This window comes from Branchiostoma belcheri, unplaced genomic scaffold (assembly GCF_001625305.1).
Source record: "Branchiostoma belcheri isolate BF01 breed outbred unplaced genomic scaffold, Haploidv18h27 scaffold4, whole genome shotgun sequence".
Taxonomy (NCBI): Eukaryota; Metazoa; Chordata; class Leptocardii; order Amphioxiformes; family Branchiostomatidae; genus Branchiostoma; species Branchiostoma belcheri.
The window spans coordinates 6970518-6988455 of NW_017804020.1; the positions used below are offsets into that span (position 1 = coordinate 6970518).

The following is a 17938-nucleotide window of genomic DNA, read 5'->3' on the forward strand; positions in this document are numbered from 1 at the left end:
AGAAATGAATTCGAGGAGTAGATTATTCGCCATAACATATTCTGTGCCATTTGTTCAACCTTCATGACCACGTAGATTTCATAGTGAAAGCAACTTTTTTTTTGCAAAACTTTTTTTTTATTCGCACGCGCGCATCAGTTTTGGGGTTCCCAGAGGATGTCATCCATATAATCAAATCAACATGGCCTTAGCTCAGATTTCTGGCATTTATGGTTGGTGCTAAAACAGCCCACACAAGGCACACTCAGTTTGTGGTGCCACCACAAACCACCAGAATGTAAACAAATATGGCTGACAACTGTGTTTCCAGCTCGTATTATGGCGTCATATTTTGATACCTCCACTTCCTGAATGGCACCTATTTGCAATAGAGCAGGGTTAATTCAATTAATACATTGTATAGAAGTCCCAGAAAATTTACATTTTGTATTGTCCTAATGTTACATAATGCAGCTTTAAGACATCAAAATGTACATGTAACACACACACACTAAATACATACAGGGTACTGAGAACAACCATATATGGAACTGTAGTGATAGCAGTATCTGAGGTGATTAGCTGTAGTATCTGCTGAATTATCTTTGTGAATGTTTGTTATTGTGGATAGCATGGCTGTATCAGAATGTTTTATAGCTTGGTGATAGTAAACAGGACTGTCAACAGGACGTTTGGTCATGGTGTTGGTGACTGTGTACAGTGACACAATCACAAACAAAGGCCATTGTTGTACATTGTAGTAGAAAGAAAACTTGTGTCAAGAGAAAAAAAAAACTTTCCATTCTCCAATTGTAGGCACCTTGTTTCTTGTTTACTGGTAAAAAAATTGAAACATTTCTTGAAAATATTACAATTAGGTCTTAGGTCAGGAAAATTAATGTTGGGTTTCCAGTTTCAGTCCTGAAAAAACTACATGTACATGGCATTGTATAGATTCTTGGTGGTCTTCTTAATGATCCAACAGATAAAGTTAAACTAATTTAATCTATTGCATCAACTGTCTCAAGGACTGACGTCCAATTTGGACAAATATTTAACTCGATATACACAACTGAAGAACAAATTGCTTCTAAAAATGTGTTAAATGATGTTTCAGAAATTCAAATTGCAAATTTTATAGTCGGCCTTGAAAAATGAATTTCAAAACCAGCCTGATAAAATATCCATGTCTGAAAATGATTATCTACATTAAGGCAGAAATCCTTTTTCTAGCCTGTAAATTAATTAGTGCATTGCAGAGTGTTAAAATTTTGTTTTGCAATTTAGGAATACTATCTGCAAATGCACAGTTTAGACATAAACCCATAATATTATAATTTGCATATTATATAAAATTGCATGTCGGCAAACTTTAATTTTACATGCAATTTGAAAAATACATGCACCATTGAACCCCTGACCTGATCTTTTCTGTCAGCAAAATTGCAGGTTGCTTAAAAAATGTCCTCAGATATGAAATTGTTTGCAGACTGCAGGTACATGTATTTCTAACACTGAAAGGGAATGGTAAACCTGTGACTAAGATAATGCATTTATCAGATTATGAAGCTAAGAATAATTCTATTGTCTATCTCTGGAACACTTACAGATTGTAGCAGATAAGTCCCATCACAGTGTGTCCTACACGTTATCCCGGAACCAGACAGTGGTAGTGGAGTATGTACGGGATGAGGATACTGACATGTTCCAGGTAAGCTCCACTGTCCCTCATATATTGCCTCTCAGGGCTTGAATGGACCTATACCATTATTACGTCACAGTTTGTTTACTGCAATGAATGCCGGTCAATCGACGTTTATATTGTACAGGGGTGCGTAGCGCGGTGTGTGTTTGTGTAGCGTTAGCCTAATATAAGGCTTTTAATACAGTACTACTTTCATCTAATGTCACAATTAAATCACCCATGCGGCCTGTAATGCTGTGTCAACACAACTAGACGCAGCAAAAAATCAGACATACCTTACTTTGAAAACTTTGAAATGATCTTTATTCTTTAACTGACCGTTCTAGAATGTTCTTTAAGAACAGGTAAACAAACTGTGACGTAATAATGGTATACATGTAGGTCCATTACTCATCTCTACATACTAGCACCAGTGCAATTTGAAAATTTTACCTGCACCAGACAAATTTTACCATTCAGAATGTAGGAAATATCATGGATCATGCTTAGTTCTGTTCAGAAACCACTGCCATTGTTTCTTTTACACTTTAGAGGTGATGACAGTCAGTACAGCAGCTGTTAATAAAAAAAAAATACACATACTCCTACATTTGTATGTAAACACTGTGATTAGACTAGTGCAGGGTACAATGTACAAATGTAGGTGCTGGTAGACATCAGAAATACCTGGCACAGTCCATACGGTGTAAACATATTGTAAACCTTGCATCAATTCAGTGCTATAAATTTAAAAGGCTGCTATGATTGCACGGGTAATGTTTGGGCAATAAACCATTTATTATTGCCTTCGACGAGAAGGCTATGAAATTGCTTTCGGCCTGTTTTGTAGATTATGCACGGTAAAGTTTGAAGGCATGGTCCGTGGTTCACGATTTTTGGCAGGCAGGTTGTCTTGGGGGTGGCCATTGTCAAGGCCAAAAATGGGCTTCGTGGGGTGTTCCTACGTCACTGTAGTTTACCTTGGTTTTTGGTGTTTTTTCCTTGTCATCAAGATATCTCGAGTATCCTTAAATGGATGTTGATGATTTTTAGTGGGCAAGTTACCGTTGAGAATGCCGAGGTCAAGTTCAAAGATGGGCCCCGTGGGGGTTTCTATGTCACTTCAGGTGACCTTTGTTTTTTGTGTTTTTTCTTGTGTACAAGATAACTCGAGAATCTTTAAATGGATGTTCATGTTTTTTAGTTGGCAAGTTACCATTGTTATTGTTATAATTTTGTGTTTCATCTTGATCTGGACCTGGACCTAAATTCAGTGTACTCCACTGCGACATCAATAAAGCCAATCTGAATCTGAATCTAAAATCCCTGAACCTTTACCTGTACCATGTTATGTTTTGGTAGTCAGCCCTAGTGGAAAACGTTACTGACCTTAGCTGTTTTGTGTTACCTCCTCAGATTGGTCGATCAACGGAGCCACCTATAGACTTTGTAGTGATAGATACTGTGCCGGGCAACAAGACTGCCGAGGACTGTAAAGTGCAACAGAGCACCATTTCTAGATTCGCATGTCGCATCGTGGTCGAGAGAAACCCAACACATACAGCAAGAATCTACGCAGCAGGCTTCGATTCCTCTAACAACATCTTCCTTGGGGTAAGTCTACTGGAAGTCTTAGAGCATGTCGGCAAAATGTACTGCACCTGCGCGAAACCTGTAATGCACTTATAAGGTTCATATAAGTTTTGTATTTGTGCATATAAGGTTAACATTTCATCTGTAGTTTTCAAGAGTGTTGTGTCGGATAAGATATTGCCTGCAACGGGCAAAATTCTAATGCGTAGTTGACCAAACATCCAATGAAATCCATGAAAAATTCTGGTTTTGTGCAGGTGCATCATGACTTTTGTGTGTTAGTAGTATATACTGTCTTTGTATTCTTATAAATTATGAGAACCAATCAGCATGAACCCTCAGTCAAAGAATTAGAGGATTGAGGTTTAAAGAATCAAAGGACAATGTGTACACATACTCATGAGACTTTTTTGTTCCCCACTCAGGAAAGAGCGACTAAATGGAAGAGACCGGACAGCTCCATGGACGGTCTGACGACCAACGGAGTGCTGATCATGCACCCCACGGGGGGGTTTGGCCAGGAGTGTAAAGCCGGGGTGTGGAGGGAGGTGTCTGTGTGCGGCGGGATCTACTCGCTCCGAGAGACGCGGCCCAACCCACAGAGAGGCAAGCTGATCGACGACGAGTCCAACGTTCTACACGACGGCACGCTGATCGACTTGTGCGGGGCGACGCTTCTCTGGCGATCCTCCGCTGGACTGCAGAAAACTCCGGTAAGACCAGGCCTCGAAATTAACTTTTCTTCCTATTGTCCCAGCACTCTCCCAAAAATAAATTCCAGTTGTCCCGAAGTGAGGATGAACTGTCCTAACCTGGGACATATTGTATGAGGAAGTATTGTATGACTTCAACTTGAAGTCAACTTTGTTTTGCTTATGTGTTCACTTCCAGGGGCACTATAATTGCAGGGTAGACAGGAAATTTGGGGGACTATTCCAAATCCAAAAGCCGGGAGATGTGCCTGATCAACAAGGAGGGCTGACATTCTGATGTTGATTATTTTTTTATTGTCCCAAAAATTTCCCAAAGTGTCTTTTTAGTTGTCCCAGCCTAAAGTGCTCAGTCGCCACTGGGCCATCTTTAATTTTGAGCCCTAAACTAAAGACGTGTGTTAGGGTACAATGTACAACCAGTGTTCTAGCCAGCCTGAATTCTTTTTCTGCCATCTCACATTTGTAAAACGAAACATCATTAATTTACATTACACGAGTACCGAAGACAGGACAATCCTAGGGGGGGTCTGAGGGCATCCCCAGAAAACATTTTACCCTCTGAGACGCTATTTTCTGCATTTTGAGAGGCAAATTTTACAATATCTAAATGAAACATGCCGATTTATCCATTAATTTCAGAATGGCGGGCAAAATTTTTGTCCATCATGAGCAGAAAATTCCATCAAATGGCAGAAAGAGAAATTCTGGCTAGAACACTGGGTACACTGTATCTGCTAACCATTTGTTCACATGACTGGTACAGAACGGTTCAACCATAGAATTCAAGCAATGCACATGTGCACTGCTGCCATCCTGATGTTGAGGAAAAAAATGACATCACAGGGTTCTCACTAGGCTGTTTGAGGGTAGGGGTCCCCTACGCCGTGATCTAGACCCCCTATGCTGTGATTTAACTCCCTACATTGTTTTTTTAATGTTTTTTAGTTAGTGTAGGGGTGTTTTCTTTTTGTTGAGAACCTTTTTTGGAGGGGAGGAGGAGGGGATACTTTATTCCGGAGGGTAAGCTTTTGGATAAAGGTTAGACATCCAGGTAATAAGATACGCCAAAAAAATATGATTTTGGAAACGGTCAGACGTTTCAGGTTTCCACTACCTTTCGTCAGTGAACTAGAGACTACAGGAGAATTGCAGGAAATAAAGTATCATTCATTCATTCATTCATTCATTCATTCATGCAGGTTTATAAGCACAAACTATTGATTGATATGCAAATATTAAGTGAAGACAAATTTTTTGGAAGTCCATAAGGAAACGAAAGTTAGACAAGATAAGGACAATGCAAATATAGACTACAGTACCGTTCGCGTTATAGTTACCCTAACGGCCGTTACTAACGCGTTTCTTTTCCGTAAGTTTTCCGTAAGTTGTCCGTAAGTTTTCCGTAAGTTTTCCGTTACTTTTCCGAAAGTAACGCGTTTCTTTTTCGTCAGACTTCTCCATTCATATGCAGGCGCGGTAACATCACAGGAATCGTGGGAGGAGTACTAATTTACCTCATGCGGGGCGGGAAATTACCGATACACACCGCTGGAACAGCGGAAGGAACGTTGATCTAGCCTGCATTTTACTACTAGTATATTATAACGTTTAAAACGTTTTAACGATCACCGGCGCATCAATTAGATCGACATTTTCTTTTGTCACTGTTGCCCAGGCAAGCGTTTCCATAGTTTGTCAACTTTATTTTGCTGTTTTTCTCTGTTTGTTTACTTCTTTTACCACCGAATATGCAATCCTTAGAGATGATCTGAAGTTATAAAGGTCCTTGTCCGCCGTACATAATAGGCGGCGGGCGTGAGGTAACGTTAGGGATGTGCAAAAACATCGCGGAAAATTCCTATTACACTCGAAAAAAAGGCAGCATATTTAGCGCGCATATTTAATACACGTGCCCACAAACATTTTTATGGCTAATTATTGGCCAGTTTTGGGGAGTTTTGTTTTGTCCTTGGAGTTTTGTTTAGAGTGGGACGGAAAGCCGTGCTGCGACTCCGACTCCGTGCACTTCCGTGTTACATTACGTTGTATGTGACCAACAAAATTACGCCAAAGGCACCACAAATCCACATGTACATATATTTTTTTCCCGAAAAATCTTTTGAGTACGCATTTCGTTACTAGGATGTTGCTAATTAGTCGTAGAAATAAGGTAGAAACCAGCGTAAATGTGGCTATCTCGAGATCGCACTTCGCGCGTGGAAGGGCGCCCCAGCATGCAACGGGCTTCGTTCTAGCCAATCAGAGCGCAGGTCATCTAAGGTGAACCAATCAGAGCGTAGCTACTTGCATATTATAATGAGCATGCTGCCTGCATCACAGGGCGGCCGCGGCCATGGCGACCGGCCGTGAGTGCGCGGGAAATGTGTTTTGCAACTATATTTTTACGGGGATTTTCTGACGTTTGACGCTGACTTTGGCACGATATGATAGCACTACCATGTACACGCTACCGTAGGCGACAAATGAGTGGTCATTTTTATACAATCGTCGAGAAATTTTGGCGTTATACACCCGGAAGTGAGCCGATCTCAGTTTGCGTTCCCTCGATTTTACCCCTCGACAGTTTCCCCCTTCAAAATAAGAAACAAAACTACCGCTATTAAATAGAACCATGTATTACAATTATCATTTCAACATGATAGATCTATTATATATTCCTTTATTAACTATGATATCATCATGGTTGTGGAAAGTCCTCAGCTGGCGAACCGAGTCCTTGCGCCGGGAGTGACGGTACATTTAACCGCTACTACTAGTAAGCCGCGCGCCTTACAAAATTATAATAATTTTCTTTTGTGTCAAAAACCGCCGTGAATTTAAGGCATGAGTTACCGATTTATATTTCTTCTACGGCAGATATTTCTTGTTTCGTCACGTCCCATGACGTCCTGTGAGAGCGGTAGGCCGCCGCTGGTACAAAATGTACAAGACATCGTCTGCCCACTGCTACACTTTGTTGACATACATTGACATTGTATTACACAACGTAATATTTTCCGCTAGAAATAACTATAGAATAGCATTAAAAGATAGAACAATTCGCTTCACACAGTCGACACACGGATAAACCACAAAGTTATTTTTCGAATCACATGTCCACTTGCCTCTGGTGCTGTTATTTTTCAAGGGGCAACATCGCAACACATTAGCGGACGCCCCAGGAGGTGGCAAATTGCTATTGTCTTGTCGGCGCGCAAAACAAACATGAAATCCGACCCTATCACATTAACGCAAACGGTAACGCGTTAGAAATAATTTCTGACGATTTTCTAACCATTTTCTGACGAAAATCTAACCAAATACTGACGATTTTCTAACCATTTTCTGACGAAAATCTAACTCGTTAGTAACGGGGTACCCGGTTAACTATAACGCGAACGGTACTGTATGTTTCTAAGTACTATCAGCATTACATCAGAATCATACTTAAGGTATTAAAAAGTATCTTTAAGGATGAGGCCATCTTTTATTGGAGGATTGTGGTTCAAATTCCTTTGGAATGCTCAGTGCAGGTAGAAGTTGAAGTTGATGGATGTAATGGATCTGCAGTATTCAACAGAGCTACTTGGGCTGGTCTCCGAGCCGCTATCAGATTTGCCATCAGCAGTTCTAGTAATTCTACCGTACCTTGTCCTGGAGTGAACTTGTGTTTCAGACTTGATGCACGGCCCTTGAGCGGCTTTTCTGTCTCTCTCAAACAGTGGAGAGGATAAATTGTGCAGCGCTGTGAATAATTTCCATTATCTGTTTTGAGGATGTTACAGTAGCCTGCTAAAAACTGTTTCATTACACAGTATGCTCGAAATACTGGGTATATGCAGGTTAGTGCAGGTAAAATTGGAGCTGTGCCGGTATTTCTGATGTCTGCTTACACTGGTCCATGTACTGAGTATGCAGGTTAGTGCAGGTAAAATTGGAGCTGTGCAGGTATTTCTGATGTCTACCTGCACCTAACCTGCACTGGTCCATGTACTGGGTATATGCAGGTTAGTCCATGTAAAATTAGGGCTGTGCAGGTATTTCTGATGTCTACCTGTACCTAACTTGCACTGGTCCATGTACTGGGTACAAATGTATATGCAGGTTACTGCAGGTAAAATTGGAGCTGTGCAGGTATTTCTGATGTCTACCTGCACCTAACCTGCACTGGTCCATGTACTGGGTATAAGCAAGTTAGTGCAGGTAAAATTGGAGCTGTACAGTCAGGTATATGTATTTCTGAGTGCAGGTATGCAGAAAAAAGTATTTCGAATTCGAGCCCTGTGGAATCTTCAACAAAGATGTCAAATGTCGCCCTGGGGTAACATTTACTGGTGCTGCCAGCTAACATAACACTGACATGTTGGGAACAATATGAGTAATATGTGAAATAAAATAAATCATTATGGATTAGAAAGATTTATATTTTAAAACACAGATGAAACAGACAACGACCACTTAACTTGCAAGAGCTCTTCTGATGTAAAATTTGTACTGTTGACATGCAAAATTGTTTGAGGCACTGAACACGCTTTACAGTCAAGTCACGTCAGCCAAGATGGCCTGCTAAGCTTTGGGTTCACTTCACCAAAAGGTAATGTAAGGCCAATATGCAATATGCTGTCGGAGGCAGTGTGCATAAAGGTACGCCTATACCGTGTACATGAATGACATTGAAATAATGCAGTGTACCTGTCTTTTTTATAGCTCACCATATCACCAGTGTTTAGAAATACACTACATGTACCCACCTGCAGTCTGCATTTTGTAGAGACATTTTCAATATTGCAGGAGAAAAATTAAGCAAACCAATCAATTATTTTTATTGAGAGATTTTCTTTCTTATCTTAGGCCACACCAATTTAATTTCTTGGTTAACGGATTTTTCTAGAAAAATAATGGAGCGGGCGGGCGAAAAAAAATAAAAATAAAAACAGGCCTAGGCATCCTATTATGGCCCGAAATGGTACGATAGGAGCCATGAAGTCAACACACCAGGCTGGTTCAAAATTTTAACAAGGAATTTTGAACTTTTAATGATACCATTGCATTGAAAGATGGAATAACAGTTTGTAACAAGTAGGAAGAAAAGGACTGTTTTCAACTGTTCAGGGCAAAAGAGTATTTTGCACAGTCTTGATTCTGAATTTTTAGTTTTATTTGCAAATCAGAAAAAAAAGAAGTGGGCGATTCCGTTAACCAACAAATTAAATTGGTGTGGCCTGAGGGAGAGTTGTGTTGATCATTACTATCATCATGATCATAGTTGTTGGACTGGCTTTCATAAGAGGGTAGATGAAATTTAGGCCATGTTTATTTGACTCCATGGATGTCATCAATGCCCACATAAATTTTGGTTTCCCCCAACAATTTTCCACTGTGATACATTGTACACTGCAATATGAGCAAATATAATATTGTTGTAAATTACACTGATGTCATAGTCATAGAATAACAAAGCCACTATTCCAAAGAAAAAGAAGAAAATGTGAAGAAATGAAAACAAGAGTTCCACGATCTCATACCTTCGCCAAATGATGTTAACCCTTGCGGTTAACGAATTATACAATTTTAATAATTGATTTCGCAAATAAGAGCGTCATTTGCATGGATTATATCAGTTGATCATATTCTCCACCCAATGGCAGCCTTATCTTAATAAAATAAGCTATTCTAGCACTTCCTCATAAATTATGCAAATAAGGTCATCATGTGAATAAATTATCTTCATTGATGTTCACCTTCACTTAACTTCCAAATGCGGCAAGTATGAAATTCCCAGCAATTACAACTATGAAATTATAACACTTTCCCATTAATTATGCAAATTAGGTCTTCATTTACATAATCTATATCCTCAGATGTTTTTCTAATTCTCAATTACATGTCACAAGTGTTTCATAGTCCTTTTATCGAACGAATCAGATTTATAGAACTTCTTCATTAATTATGCAAATTAGCTCCTGATTTGCATAATTGTCATCTGATTATGTCAAGCATCACTTCAGCTACCTACATACCAAAAATCATGACAATCCGTCAACCGGTTATTGAGTTATCAACCTTCGGAGATTTTTCAAGAAACGTTCCTGCAGTTCCAGAACAAGCTGCTAGGGGGTCTAAACTCAGGTCACATCTTCCCTACCCCAAGAGCTATCTACCAACCAAAATTCGTGACCCTAGCATGTCTAGATCGCGAGATATCAAAACCGGAAGTTCTGCTGCAGTACCAAGAAAAGCCGCCAGGGGCCCCAAAATCTAATCATTTCTAGGTCTCATTAAGACCTACCCACATACCAAGTTTCATGACAATCCATAGTAAGCTTCTTGAGTTATGCTGTTCACAGACAGACAGACAAACAGACAGACAAACGCTACTGAAAACATAACCTTCTTGGCGAAGGTAATGATGAGTCTATTATTCCCCATACCATACTCTGTGTGTTAAGTCATCATTTCATCTTCATGACCAAGTTGATTTCATAATGAAGGAAACCTTTTTTTTGCCAAACCTTTTTTATATTCACATGCTCACATGTTCATCAGTTTTAGGGTTCCCAGATGATGTCATCAAAATACAAAAATGTACATTCCCCCCTATGGAATTATTATTCTAAAGGATTTTTTTTATTGATTGGTGATTGAACTGTTACAGTTAAACAGTTGATGTTCCTCTTGTTCTCAAATACATTATGTCACATGTTAAACAGTTTATTACACTTATTAATATAATGTTCATTCAGATACATTTGTAATGTGAACAGTTGGTAGTCCTGGAGTTTGCACACTTTCTGTAAGGTGGCGCTTCAAAACAAAACTTAACTGCTACATGAAGAGGGTCCTACATTTACACTGAATACATGATTATCAATGATAACATTAGCTAGCCCCATGATGACAACTGTGTGATATAATAATGTGTACTATTTTTGTACTATTAATAATTTGTACTATATTGTGTCATTCCAGACCCATAAACATATTGAAGAGCTACGGAAAGAGATAAATGCAGCCAGACCCCAGTGTCCTGTCGGCCTCAACACCCTGGCCTTCCCCACACGTAGTAGGGCCACCAAGGTGACTGTAAGTCTGACAACACTTTCTTATCTTATCTAGAATCTTATTATAGGCCATGCCAATTTAATTTGTTGGTACTCAGATTCTTTCAGAAAAAAATGAAGATAGTGACAGGGTGACAAAAAAACAAAAAATTACTTGCATTAAAAATATATTTATATATATAAGGGTATTGTTTTTGGTCTGTGTCTGTGCACGCATGTGTGTGTACATGTCTGTGTTTGTGTATATTTGTGGTCAGCATAACCTGAGATCTTTATGGATTGTGATGATATTTGATATATTGGTACTATACATACAATGTACTGGAAGTAGGAAGATCAAGGTCACATTTGGGTTTCCTGGTAGGTGAAGGTTAAAAGGAACAGTAATATAGACTTGAACATAAAAAGTTGTCTTATTTTCAGGAGGAGAAGGAGAGACAGCCGTATGTCTATCTGAACTGCGGACACGTTCACGGCCATCACTTATGGGGACAGAAGGAGAACGAGAACGGGGACCGGGAGTGTCCCATGTGTCGCACCGTGGGGCCCTACGTCCCCCTGTACATGGGGAACGAGCCGGCGTTCTATGTGGACTGTGGTCCGCCCACCCACGCGTTCTGTCCCTGCGGGCACGTGTGCTCGGAGCAGACGGCCCGCTACTGGGCGCAAGTACCGCTGCCTCACGGAGTCCATGCATTCCACGCAGCCTGCCCCTTCTGTGCAACACAACTCACAGGAGAGCAAGGCTTTATCAAGCTCATATTCCAGAACGATATCGGGACGTAGTTTAAATCCCTGTAGGTAGGAAAGTCGGATTACCCCGGGTAGCCTAGTTAGGATCAATTTCAAAGTTGAAAATTAAAAAAAAATTATTCAACCCAAGAGGCAGGTTGCGTTCACTGTTACACCAGTCAAGGAGGAGAGAAAAAAAAACGCCACGCGAGCACTACTGTAACGTTGCCCTTCGGTTCCAACTTGAAAAGGACTTTCAAGGGCTAACAAGACATCTGGTCAGTAGGATGGTCAAACTAGTCAGCTAATGGAAAAGCTGCTGATGCCTCCCTTCTGTAGAATATCACGTTTCGTTGCAGCTGTAACAGAAAGAGCAAAACCAAACCTTGCTGTCCACATGCTGGCATTGCAATGATTTACCAAAAGCTGCAGCTCTGTAAGCCTTTAAATACCAACCGTACAGGAGTTCTGAAGAATTGGCTTTTGTAAAGTTGCGTTGCCAGAGTGAATATCAGGGTCATAGCAAAGACAAGCAGAATTTACAGATTCAAGATAGTTACATTGAAGATTTTGATACGAACATCTGTTGTTCTTGTTTCTCTCTATTTTAAATGCATTGTGTTCAACATTAATATTATAGTTGTTGCACGTTGGAGGGAGAATTTCAATTTTTATGAATCAATCAATCAATTAGCTTACAAATGATTATTGTATTTATTAATTTCATGAACATTTATTATTTTGATACATTGTACACTTATTTATATCATTCTGAACACCTGAAAACACACAGAATATGCCTAGACCATGACTTTGTTTCAATGGCAATGACTCTGAAATAGAGGCCGTACATTGTTACTAAACGGAAAGAACACTAGTCTGTCAATATGTGCCGGCATTGCCCTGGATTCATTGTAAAATCAGTTTTATTGAATATGTGTTTTTTGTTGTTTAATTTTGTGTACAGTGTGTATTTGGCATGCCAGCTTGCTACCTCAGTGACAGATACATGATTGTCAATGCTGTCTTGCCAGTACTACAAATTGGTTCATGTAAGGCACATTCCCTTAGCCCCCCTGTCCACTAGACAGATATTGGTGCAAGACTGCAATCAAGTTTGGATTATTTTGTGCATTATCCTTGGTTTTGAACAAATATGACACGTGTGATGTATACTGCACGATATAAAAGTATTATTAGAAGTTATTTATAATAACAAGACAAAAAATTTGTCCTTTAGGCCACACCAATTTAATTTGATGTTTTTGATTTATTTTAATTTGCCCTATCCATTTTTTTCTGATTTGAAAAAAAAAATTCTAAGTCAACTGCAAAATGCTCAATGAAAGACATTTTTTGCCCCAACAGTTGAAGAAAGTCCTTTTCTTCCTAGTTGTTAAAGTTTTTCAGTGTAAGTAACAATGCAATTTTGTTTCATTAAAAGTTTAAAATCTATTGTTTTAATTATAAACCAGCCTGGTATGTTCACTTCATGGCTCATATTGTAACATTTCTGGCTATCACGGGGTGCCTTGGCCTGTTTTTTTCCCCCTCTCGCTTTATATTTTTTCTGAAAAAAAATCCGAGAAACAACAAATTTAAATTAAATTGGTGTGGCCTTATGTATAAAATTCTCTTAAAATCTGTCAAATGTTCATTTGCTCACATTTTGCAGCCTCCAGTGGACAGGGGGTGTTGAAAAAAAGTTCCATCTCAACAGTAGAGCACTGCAAACTACTACAACAGTATTATTATCCATGGCTATTCCACTAGGGGTACAGTTCAGTTATTTTGACCTGTGCCACTGAACTGTTTTCTAAAACACAGATGAACTTTTATTCTTATATTGGAGGGATATTTTGGTCATGTTCATAGTTTACTGTATTCAAGCTGGAAATATCTCTTTACATTACATGTATGCCACTGCCATATTTTTTTTTCTTTCTCATCATAATATTGTTCCACATGATAAGATATGACAGATGGCCAGTGCAGATGTTATTGATTTATTACTTGAGATGGTTTGTACAAGTTTTAGAACACATTGTATCATTCCAATGACTTTCAGCCCAAAGGCTCACACCAACAATGAATTTGGCCATCTAGGCAATGCAGGGCTCAAGCCAGTGCCTAGTAGACTTTTCCATCAATTGAAGGAACTTTGTGGCTTGTGACGAAAAATTTTAAAACCAGTCTGTCAACCTTCATGGACAAAAATCTAGCTAAAAAGTTAAAACATACCGACAACCACAAGATTTGCCTCTCGAAATGCGGGAAATTGCACTTGTAAAGGCTTGAAAATCCAAAATTTCCCCCATAGATTGCATAAGCCCTACAGCTCCAATCATGAACCTGGGCTGACGAAAAAAAAAATTGAGCTGGCTAGAGCCTTGTTCAAATAGTGAAAACTAGAGGAGGGAAAATAAAGGAAAATTATGATGGTCAATTCTACAATTTCTGTATCATAAATGCCTAATGTCTTGCCAGACCAACCTGTTTGCTTTTGCACCTAAAGACTTTTTTGGTTATGCCTCAGGGGTGGATCCATTTTACAGCAGCATTGACACAATTGAAAGATCACTTTATCGCAGCTGTATACATGTCGTCTTCACATGCCATTCCATTTCAGTTTGGTAAGAACGTAATGTACAGCAAACTAGCACTCGCATTGCAAAAGGCTCTTGGAGTGAATATGGTAAAACACATTTAAGTAGGAAAGAGGTGTTTGGGCCTGTTTCACACGAAAATTATGGTTTTGTTCAAAGTACGCTCACCACTTATACTTTTTTTGAAAAATTTGTTTCTGCCATGAAATGGTGCAATTAAAAGCATACTTTGTGTGGATGAACAACATAACATACATGTAGAGCTGAATTTATCGTCCTACACAATAAGATGTGCTGCAACCCTTCTAGAGATTTATCTCAAAAAAGCTTAGTAATCAAAAACTTGTTTCAACATTTCAAGCTGTATAGTTTTCATGTGAAACAGATCTAAGTTATTTGCACTTGAATGCTGTTAGTAGATGAACTTGTAGTGTTATAGAATTGGAGATTCTGTACTTTGGATAATGTCATCATCATCTAGTGTTGAACTATATAAAGATGGCCGGTCCAGCTCCCCAGTTGTAAATACGACAAAACAGTGCTGCCCATACAGACCTATATCTGTATGGCGTTTTGGCTGTTAACGTGTAATGTTGCTGCAATGTGAAATTTCCTGTATAACTTCCACAAAGAAAAAATGCATTTTTGTACGAAGCGTTCAATGCACTAACTGTACAGTGTAGATGGGACTTCCAGGATAGTCAGTACAACTGCAAAAGTGTACTGCTCGCTCTCTCAATTTTTTTTTTCACGATAAACAAAGGCTTCCTCTGTAATTTTTATTTCCCCGGACGGAAACTTGGGTACTGTAAAACATTGTAAATACATTGTTTCTGTGTGAGTCCCAAGTATATGTCATGACTGTCCTCAAAGGTAAAGTGGTCAACTGTTACAGTATTTTAAGAAACTACAGAGGACAAAATTTTGCAAACTGGCTGGAAGTTTATGGAGAGATATCTGTGCTGTGTACAGGGCTTTGCATGGCAGACAATGCAATATTACCAGACACGGTCGTAAGTATATCCTAGGATATATTTCTGTCAACAGAAAAGCCACTGTCTGCATAGGTATTTTTGGATAGCAACAATGTTTAACTCCAAGCTTGCCTTGTGTGGCTCCCATTGCTTAAAATTGAAGGCTATGATTTTGCTTTGAAGATTGGCCAGCTTGTTTGCCACTGGCAGCAAACGAATACCTTTCCACAATGAAATGCGCCCTGGAACAACTGTATTATAGTCATCTTTAAAACCCAAGATCTTGACGGCGAAAAAGCCAACTACTGGATTCTGTGTAATTGAAAACCAGGAGTCTGGGAGAATAGAGCAGTATCTGTGTCTTCCTGCCCACACAAATTATCTGTGTACCTGTAAGTACCAGTAGCGCTAGGCTAGAGTATATATGGTGACATGTAGAGGTCAAGTACTTAGGATTGTAACTAACTTGTCACTCTGTAGAATAAAAGGAACAAAACTGTGTACCAAACATCTTGTCTTGAGTGTTGATTGTAACTTACATTTGCTCTTGGGCTATTTTTGTTGACACAGTCTGGTAGGGTTTTGAGTGAGGCCATATTGTGATGGCTGAACATTGACAGAAATCTATGACAATCTTTTATATAGGACCAAACCAATTTAATCAATTTAGCCCACACCATTTTTAATTTGTTTCTTCTTGGATTTTTTTAGAACAAATATGACGGTCACCAAACATGTCTAGGCATCCTATTATAGCCCCAAATGCTACGATAGGAGTAATGAAGTCAATACATAAGGCTGGGTTAATATTTTAACAATGAATTTTGAACTTTTAATCAAACCACTGCATTGATAGATGGAAAAACTGTGTCAACTATATGAAGAAAAAAGACTTTCCTCAACTGTTGGGGGCAAAATATGAGCATATTTGAGTTGATTCAGAACCAGAATATTTTTTGTTGTTGCAAATCTGAAAAAAAATGAAGAGGCAAAATCAGAGAACCAACAAATTAAATTGGTGTGGCCTTAGGCGTTGGAACTGGAGCAACCTATGCACAACCTAACTTTTGGCTTTATTTTCCCACTATGTACATGTAGTATGAGATATTTTCCCACTATGTAGTAGGAGAAATTTTCCCACTATGTAGTATGAGAAATTTTCCCACTATGTAGTAGGAGATATTTTCCCACTATGTAGTAGGAGAAATTTTCCCACTATGTAGTATGAGAAATTTTCCCACTATGTAGTAGGAGATATTTTCCCACTATGTAGTATGAGATATTTTCCCACTATGTAGTATGAGATATTTTCCCACCATGTAGTATGAGAAATTTTCCCACTATGTAGTAGGAGAAATTTTCCCACTATGTAGTATGAGAAATTTTCCCACTATGTAGTAGGAGATATTTTCCCACTACACATGTATGTAGTATGAGATATTTTCCCACTATGTAGTAGGAGAAATTTTCCCACTATGTAGTATGAGATATTTTCCCACTATGTAGTAGGAGAAATTTTCCCACTATGTAGTATGAGATATTTTCCCACTATGTAGTATGAGATATTTTCCCACTATGTAGTAGGAGATATTTTCCCACTATGTAGTATGAGATATTTTCCCACTATGTAGTAGGAGAAATTTTCCCACTATGTAGTATGAGATATTTTCCCACTATGTAGTAGGAGAAATTTTCCCACTATGTAGTATGAGATATTTTCCCACTATGTAGTATGAGATATTTTCCCACTATGTAGTATGAGAAATTTTCCCACTATGTAGTAGGAGATATTTTCCCACTATGTACATTTTGCAGTATGAGATATTTTCCCACTATGTAGTATGAGATATTTTCCCACCATGTAGTATGAGAAATTTTGAGAAAGTATTTCGTACCCTAGTCAGAAAACAGAATGACTAAGTTTGTTCAACCTACACCTTAGAACCTACATGTACACCTACACCCTACAACCTTAGAATGGCCAGTCTCTTAATTTTCTGTCATAAGAAAACAATGACAACATGACTCCATGCCAATGTTAAACACCAGTCCTGATTATTTTTAATGAGAAGAACCACATTCATAACTAAACATAAACCCCCTTGTAGATGTGCATAACGTTACACTTCAGACAACTCACCCCAATCTTACTAGAAAGGCTGAAATTTGTTGGGAAGCTAATACAGCTTATTTCACCCCATCTCCCTCCTCACTTGAAAATGGACTGTTTCATATCAGCCTTTACTGTATAGTGCTCTCCAGTATTCTGTTTCAATACCTCCATGTAACTGTTACATGTAGATGTCATCATGTAGTCCATACATAAAACTTAGAGTGAAATATGATGAGAAAAAACAATATATTTCTTCCATACGTATGGTATAAAGTGAAATACACGTAACAATTTCAAATTGTACAGAGAAGTCTCAAGCTCTTACAAAATGGAGTTAGTACCATTTTCACTAAATGAAATGTACAATAATATTTAATCACATGATTAAGTATTATCCGTCAAAAGAAGTACATGTATAGAATAAGCTTCTGAAAGAAGTTGACATGATTATATACTGACTAGAAGATGGAAACCAGTTTTCGC

At 38.7% G+C, this 17938-nt stretch overlaps 1 protein-coding gene across 3 annotated transcripts in view; it reads left to right on the forward strand.

Annotated features, from left to right (window-relative positions):
* Window positions 1-12913, forward strand: part of LOC109477108 (E3 ubiquitin-protein ligase pellino homolog 1-like) — a 30616-nt gene extending 17703 nt beyond the window's left edge. For all 3 annotated transcript variants that reach the window (XM_019778166.1, XM_019778167.1, XM_019778165.1), the window contains exons 4-8: window positions 1589-1690; window positions 3080-3277; window positions 3682-3969; window positions 10939-11052; window positions 11454-12913. In XM_019778166.1, the coding sequence (XP_019633725.1) occupies window positions 1589-1690; window positions 3080-3277; window positions 3682-3969; window positions 10939-11052; window positions 11454-11816 (1065 nt within the window). In that variant the 3' untranslated portion in view covers window positions 11817-12913. The remainder of the gene's footprint in view (window positions 1-1588; window positions 1691-3079; window positions 3278-3681; window positions 3970-10938; window positions 11053-11453) is intronic.
* The last annotated feature ends 5025 nt before the right edge of the window (window positions 12914-17938 follow it).